Source organism: Parus major, chromosome 4A (assembly GCF_001522545.3).
Source record: "Parus major isolate Abel chromosome 4A, Parus_major1.1, whole genome shotgun sequence".
NCBI classification, from domain to species: Eukaryota; Metazoa; Chordata; class Aves; order Passeriformes; family Paridae; genus Parus; species Parus major.
The window spans coordinates 16,651,730-16,659,349 of NC_031772.1; the positions used below are offsets into that span (position 1 = coordinate 16,651,730).

Sequence of the window (7,620 nt, forward strand, 5' to 3'; positions counted from 1 at the left end):
CAACAGCCACCAACAGCCACAGCCACCAACAGCCACAGCCACCAACAGCACTTCTGCACTCTCCTAACCAGAGGACCTTTGCTTGCCAGACCATTTCTCAAGTGAAGGAAAGCCCAGACTAAATGCTGTCTGCAGCCTCCTAAGCTTAAAGCCAGGCTGGAATGGGAGGTGGTGCATGCACCCATGGACAATCCTTTCTTTCTTCCCACCACACTTTCCCTGCTCTACTTACAGAGATTTGAGCACAGAGGACAAAGGACTGAAGGCAAATTCTGCTCATCAGCTCCTCTGTTCACAGTTCCTAAGAATGGCCAACATTTCCTCTTGCTCTGGACCAGTCTGTGCTACCTTGCAAAGTGGTGAAGGATCTTTAGCTCAACAAAGGTGGGGAGCCCTGTGAACACACTCTGAGGCATCTCCTCAGGAATTTATAACATCGAGCACATGGTGTGCCCAAGGACAGGAGCTCCTGGGTTAACACAGGAGGAGGCATCTGTGAATCAGAGGATGCAGAGTCACCAAAAGAGGAGTCACAGCTGCCTGAGGAGCTGCTGGTAGCTGTCAGCCCCACCAGTCCAAGGGGGCTGTGACCTGTGGCCTTTCCTTGCCAGCACCTGAGGCTGTTTAGATGGCACTGGGGGGGACGATGGAGCTTTTGTCCTGTAGGATAACTTGAGGAAAACCTCTCCTGCAGGAACCTGGAACTGGAATTGCAAAGGCTCTTTGGCTTGGTGAGCTCAGTCCTGGGTGCAGCTGCAGCAGGAGACAGAGGCTGTCCTCTAGATCAGGTGGGAAAACTCCTCTTTGCCTCTGCTTCTCTATTTCCACCTCATGAGGTGCACTTCATTTACTTTCAGGTTGTTTTCTACCTTCTGCACAGAGCTGCCAGCTCCAAGACTGCATTTTCTCCTTTTCTGCAGGACCTCCATTAAATTTCTGGTTTTATAAAAGTTCTCTTGCTTTCTCAGCTCTCATCCTTTTTCTGCTTTAGAAGAACAACCATCTTCTTCTGGGAATTGCTGGCTGGACACAAGAGCCTGCTCTCCAGCTGGCTGGGAGAGAGGATGAGGGCGATTTTTCACCTTGATGGCAAGCCCTTGGGAAAAGCAGCACTTGGAGCTTGGAGTGGGCAGTGGCCACAGGAGAAGAAGAGAGGCCAGGGTGTGGAGCTTTCAGCAGAGCAGCAAGTAAGAGAAGAGTGAAAATGAGTGATTTAATAGTGGAGGGCAGCAAATGGCCACAAACACGATGCTCCGTGGCCTCTGCAGGGTGAGGCATCTCCAGCAGGCTCTCACAGACCTTTGCAGGATCAGAATGTGAACTTCAGAAAAAGCCATCACTGGAGAGCAGACAGCCCCCAGCAGGGGAGGGAGACACAGCATTTGGGGCTCTGGGAGGGGCTCAAGGATGCCCATCTTCTGCAGGGCAAGGAACAAACCCCTCAGTGAGCACGGTCACGTTTTACTCCACCAGCCTCCATGAGACCCAGCAGAGATGGGTGACTAACTCCAGAGCAGTCCTTTATTCCAGAACGTGGCTCCAGGTAGGACACAACAGCTCCTTTGGATGCATTTCCTGCCAAGCTTTCCAAAGTTTCCCGTTGTGGCTGAGTGGTCGGATAATTCATGTGACACGGTTTCTGCTCCCGACTGGGTGAACTTGCAAGCACAAATGTCACCATTTGTGAGCATAATTTTTCCTCTTCATGTATGCCTCTGACATTTGCTTTTCACTTACCTTTCCTGCCAGTAACATGCAATCATAGCTGGTGGGAGGGAGCAGAGCAAAGGGGCCAGAAAGGGAAGGGACCAGGCAAGGCTTAATGGGGCCTCTGGTGCCCGGAGGCAAATGCTTCTCATCTCCCCAAGAGCTCCTCCCTGGTGCCCAGCAGCTTAAATCAGAATAAATGCTTCAGAAAGTCACTGCTGTCAGGAGCTCTGTGCGCTGGCAGCAGCAGAGGAGATGAATGCTGTACCTGTGCAGCAGCCAGCACCTGATGGCACCAAGGCAGCTCATCCTGGGCACATGGGGACATCCTGCAGGACCAGATCTGCTGGGCCGGTTCCTCTTCTTCAGCAGAATTGTGGAGAAACCCTATAGCTTTGGCCCACCTCCCATGGAGCCCTCAGCCACAGGAACCAGGGAGCCACAAGCTCCTGGGGGTGTTGACCAAGCAGGAATTGCTTGTGGAAGCCCAGGAGCATCCTGAGGACACAGTGGTTGGCCAGCTCAGGGGGCCCAGGCAGCCAGGCTTGCTCTGGGCTATGATGCAGTGAAATATCACCAGCCACAGCCAGGTCCTGGTGAGCTCCCTGTGCCCTGGACTCCCCGTGGGAGCCACAGTGAGGGGCCTGCAGTGAAAGCCCACTGGCAGCACGGCCCTGACTCCACAGGGGCAGGCACATTCACTGGCATGTGACAAGTGCCACTTACCTGCTTTGGTCTTTGGGAAGGCAGTGGAGATCACTGCTCTGAGCTTAATTTGTAGAAGTCTGGATCAAGCAGGGGTGGTCTGGGGACTAAACCAAGCAGAGAACCTTTCCCACCAGCCTCAGCAGTAAGTGAGAAGATCTTTTCCCCTCCCATTCCAGCACAGCCCCACTGTAGATGTTAAACCTTCCCCAAATCTTCCTTTTCCCCACAAGCCCCACGGGTTCACTGCCCCCAGGACCTTCCTGCAGTGATACCAGGCCAGCACAGCACACCACTCAGCTTTTCCTTGCTTTGATGTCTCTGCATTGCAACAGCCCAGGGAGAAGCTCTTCAGAAAGGTCACTCCCCACCACACTTTCTGGGAGAAGGAGTTTGGGAGCACAGGATCTGTGACATACCTCTGATGAGGAAACCATGTAGAGCCAAGCCCAGAGAGAGGAGCTTTAGGAAGCCCAGAGATGAGGATGCTCCCAGATTTCCCTGCAGAGAAGGGCAGGACAGAGGAGCTGCCCAGCAGCCACATTGTCCTGTGCCCCTTCAGAGGCATTTTGGACCTGGTCCTTCCTGCCCAGCTGCAGTGACACATCTGCTCTGCCCCCTCGTCCCAGAGGGCTTTGGAGACCATCTACACACAGGTGTAAACCAGGACTTACCTGCTGGGAGGGGCTGCTCTGAGCTGTCAGGCAGGTGCGGAGGAGATCCTGTCCAGGGTGGTGAGAGCTCAGATGTTTCCTCCTTGAGCCATGGATTCTGCTCTGCCTTCAGAGTGCTGCTGGATCTCTTCTTTTTCCTAGGGAAAAAAAAAATAATAATCCTTCCTGGTAGTACATTACTGCATGCCTGATGTAGAGTTCCTTAATTATATTACATTTTTAAGACAAAGATCAGAGCTGGTGCACAGGAGACCGTGACAATTTCAATGGCTGTTACCATTCCAGCAGGCAAAGCCCCAGCACCAGGAGCTGATCCCCAGCAGCATTTCTGCAAGTTCAGGCTTCCTTTTCCCACTAACTCCATTGTATGAATCCTTCAGGGAGAGCTGAGCATCCCTCCTGAGCTGGGCTTCCCCAGCCTGGGGGAGTGTCCAGCCCCACCGGAGCCTCCAGATCTCCCTCAGTGCCCCAGGAGGAGGCCACCAGGCCCCTGGGCTCTGTGGCATGGAGACATTGTGAGTAAATCACCTTAGGTTTGATCTCTGTGGCTGCAGGAGGAAGCTCAGGCTGTGCTGATGACAGTGTTTCAGGCAGCCACAGCACCCAGCAGCGCTCGCAGCTGAGCCGCTCTTGCCCAGGCACAGCCCCTCGCTTGCCAAAATGCCATCACCTTTCCCTTCATCTTCCCTGTGCCCACCCCCCCGGGGAAAAAACCCAAAAATCCACCTCAGCAGAAATGCTCCTCAGCCCCCTCTGCAAGCCAGCAGGGGTTAATGTTGTCAGCCATGACGTCAGGATCCCAATTTGTCCGGAGAGTCCCCCTCCCCAAGCACAAACTCCCTCTCTCCTCCCCTCCTCTTGTGACTTTGCAATGAGCAGCAAAACTCCACAGGAGCTGCGGCAACAGCACTAGGGAGACATCCAGCCCTCCCTGCGAGAGCAGCGCTTGCCACAGACAGGGATTTATTTATTTTCTACACATGCATATATGTATTTTTTTTTATTTACCGGGCTGCATTTGCTTTTCCTTTTTTATTTTTTCTTTTTATCCATTTCACAAAAGCCCCAAACCTCCCAAGTGACGAGCCTGAGATTTCCCTAAAATAAAATAACTGCACGGTGGGGCTGGGTGGCTTCCCCTTCCCCCCTCGGAAAATAAAGAGGAAAGGGGGAGCAAATAGGTAAAATCCAGAATAAAATCATATTGCTCGAAAATTCACACGTCCTCCCTCTCTCTCTCTCTCTCTCTCTCTCACACACACACACACACACACACACACACACAGGCTCTTTCTCCTCCTCCTCCTCTCTGAAGGTGGGTAGCAGGAGCCATGCAACATCTGCAGAACCGGATGGCAAAAGAGCAGGAGGAAAAATAATCCAAGTGGAGTGCTCAGGGGACACTGAGTTGGTTTTTTTCTTTTTTTCTTTTGCCTTTTTTAAATTTTTTTCCCTTCTTCTTCTTCTGCCGCGTACCTGTGAGATTCGATTTCACATTTTGCTGAGCCCATTTTGGGGCATTTTATTTTTCTTTCTCTTGGGATTTTCTCCATTGCCAGAGGATGTCTCTTGTTGAGAGGATGCTGAAAGGAAGAAGAAACGAATTCTTTGACTGGCACTGAAGGAGCGAGGGGGTATTTTTCCCCCTCATTTTTTAGTTTTTTTTCATTATTCTTTTTCTCTAGGAAATCATTAACTGGGGGGGGGGTCGGCTTCTTTTTTTTTCCCTCCCCCCCTTTTTTTGGAGGGGGATTTCAGAAGATCCATCTTTCTTTCCCCTCCCCTGCAAAGATTTTTTTTTTTCATCCTTCGTCTTTGTGGAAATGTGGACATTTCAGGCAGACAGATTGAGTGGAATTGTCTCTGCTTTAGCAGCTCTTTGTCTCGCCTGCTGTGCGCAAAGGTAAGGACTGCGATCCCAGGCTGCAGGGACAGGGGGGCTGGCACAGGGCTTGTTTGTCTTGTTTGGGGTTTTCTCCATCGAGCTGGATGTGGGAAAGGGGAGGGGGCTCTTTCCCCAAATCGCTTTCCCCTGCCGTCTGCTATTGTTATTCCCCAGCCCGTGCCGTTCTAGGGGGAGGAGGGATGCTCTTACATGCGATGTGGAGCAGGCGCTGCGGACGGAGCCCACCTCGCAGAGCGTGTGTGCGTGTCCCCCTCCCCAAACCGGGGGAAAATGGCCAGAGAAGGGGTTTGCTGTGGAACATGGTGCCCGCAGGAGCCCCGGAGCTGCGCTACGCACCCGGCACAGGCTGCCTCGGCCATGCCTGAGCCTGCACACGCAGCCACACTGGCACCGAGCGAGCCCCGCCGTGCCACAGCCGCGGCTCTGCGGAGCTCCGGGGGCGATGCCCACGGCCGTGCCTCCGAGCAGATTTACGGCACGCAACACCCTCCTCTGTGGGTGCCATCCATCCGGATCCGTCCCTGCGTGTGCGCAGCCATCCGTGCCCGCCCGGGTGTCGCTCCTCACCTCCGGAGCTTCACCTGCCCGGCGTGGCACCGGCCGAGCATCCCCCGCCCGCTCCGGCTGCGGCGCTCCGGAGCTGCGGGCGCCCATGCAGCCTGGCCAAGGTGTGCTGAGCACACACCTGTTTGCTCGCTCCGGAGCTGCTTTCACACGCGGGAGTAGCGCTGCCTGCTGCTGCCCTCCCTCCCTCCCTCCCTCCGCACACCTGCGGGCAGGTGCGGCTGTCCCTGGCGCTGCCGGGGGGAGCTGTGGCATCTCCCTGCCAGCCGTGCACGGGGAGCAGCGCGTTCCCGACACACACAGGCAGGTCCTGGCAGGGCTGAGGGTGCCCAGGTTTGTGTTCCCAGCGTTATAAACACACAGGAAGGTCCTGGCAGGGATGAGGATACCCAGGTTTGTGTTATAAACACACATCCTGGCATGGATGATGATGCCCAGGTTTGTGTTGCCAGCGTTATAAACAGGCACAGGAAGGTCCTGGCAGGGGCTGAGGGTGCCCAGGTTTGTGTTGCCAGCGTTATAAACACGCACAGGAAGGTCCTGGCAGGGCTGAGGGTGCCCAGGTTTGTGTTGCCAGCGTTATAAACACGCAGGGGCGCAGGCGCGCACCCACCTTGCCCACACCATTCATGCGTGGTCCCGCTGTGTGGGGACACACGCAGGCGGCTCGGGAGGCACTGTCCAAGCAAACGTGTGACATTTAAAGCCCGCAGCAGCCCCCTTTGCTCTGACGTGTGTCCTGGCATGTGTGTTTGCATGTCCAGCGCTGTTTTCACCCACGGTCTGCATGTGTATCTGTGCACAGCTCGGAGACAAAACACTCTCCATGTGCACAAGCCTCCAGCTACTCCTACACACCCCAGCCAGCAGCACGGGGTGCTGGTATGGAGATGTTTGGCTGCAAGTGTACGTGGATATGCAAAGCACATGCCCGCTGACACAGAATCAGGGGCACAGCGCTCCGGAATTCAGATCACAGGCTGGCTGTATGTGCTCCCCGAGCGGATGCAGACCCACATTTGCCAGGAATAGCACTGGCATGCAGCTGCTCGCCCACAGCTGGGCAAATGCACCTCCTCAGTGGGAGGGATGTGGCTTTTTGGATCAGAGGGAGCACTGGGAGGCAAAAGACCTTGTCCTTAATCATGATGGTTTATTCCCTCACTAGGCCAACTTGTAGCTGGTGAGGAGGAAAGAGTCCCCATGGCCTTCTTCCCACTCTGCTCCTTTCTGCAGGGCCTCTGACACATTGTTTACTGTCTCTGCCTCAATTTCCCTGCTTATATTAATGAGGTAAACATTGATTCCTGACTTTACGCACTATAGGAATCCGAACAGAGGTGTCTAAATCCCCTGAGAAACGCACAGTGTCCATATTATGAATATGGAAATCTGTGTACCTAGGAATGGCTGTCTAGAGATGAACAAATGCTGGTGCACACTCTGAATCCTCAGTGACAGGACTGTGCTTTGCATGCTGCAAAACCTCACACACTTGCAGAGAAATCCACAGATGCAGGTGGGCCTTGCAAGCCTGGACACGGTGTTACCAAGGTGCCCACCTGCGCACACCTCTCTGGCCTTTTCACAGTGATTAAAGCCGTGCAAGGAGGAGCTGAACCCCTCTCAGGAGCACACTCAGGAGTGCAGCTCAGACCCCCTCCCCTGCCAGCACAAGGGCTCCTTGGTTGTCCATGCACCAGAGCTGGGTGCTGTCTCACATTTGCACATCCCTGTCCTGCTGAGAAATTCCTGCACATCCAGAGCCCTGAGAGCTGCCCCGGCTCCCAGGTGGTCCTACATGCTTCCACCTACAGCCCTAGGGAGAGTCTGGGCACCAGGGAACCCAGCCTCAGGAACCCACAAATGCCTGCTTCTGTGCTCCTCACAAATCGTGTCCACAGCCCACCACCTCATCTCACGCCAAGGTCTGCACCCACTGTCACCTCCAGCCACCTCCAGCTCCCTCCAGTCACCTCCAGCCACCTCCAGCCACCTCCAGCTCCCTCCAGCCACCTCCAGCCACCTCCAGCCACCTCCAGCCACCTCCAGCTCCCTCCAGCC

The 7,620-nt window shown here is 54.7% G+C and overlaps 1 protein-coding gene across 2 annotated transcripts in view; it reads left to right on the forward strand.

Annotated features, from left to right (window-relative positions):
- Window positions 1-3,980: 3,980 nt before the first annotated feature.
- The window catches only part of LOC107203820 (gamma-aminobutyric acid type A receptor subunit theta), a 71,764-nt gene continuing 68,124 nt past the window's right edge, over window positions 3,981-7,620 (forward strand). The window contains exon 1 of one of the 2 annotated variants that reach the window (XM_015626258.3): window positions 3,981-4,989. In XM_015626258.3, coding sequence (XP_015481744.1) covers window positions 4,910-4,989 — 80 coding nt within the window. In that variant the 5' untranslated portion in view covers window positions 3,981-4,909. The remainder of the gene's footprint in view (window positions 4,990-7,620) is intronic. The other variant, XM_015626259.1, reaches the window with a different exon arrangement.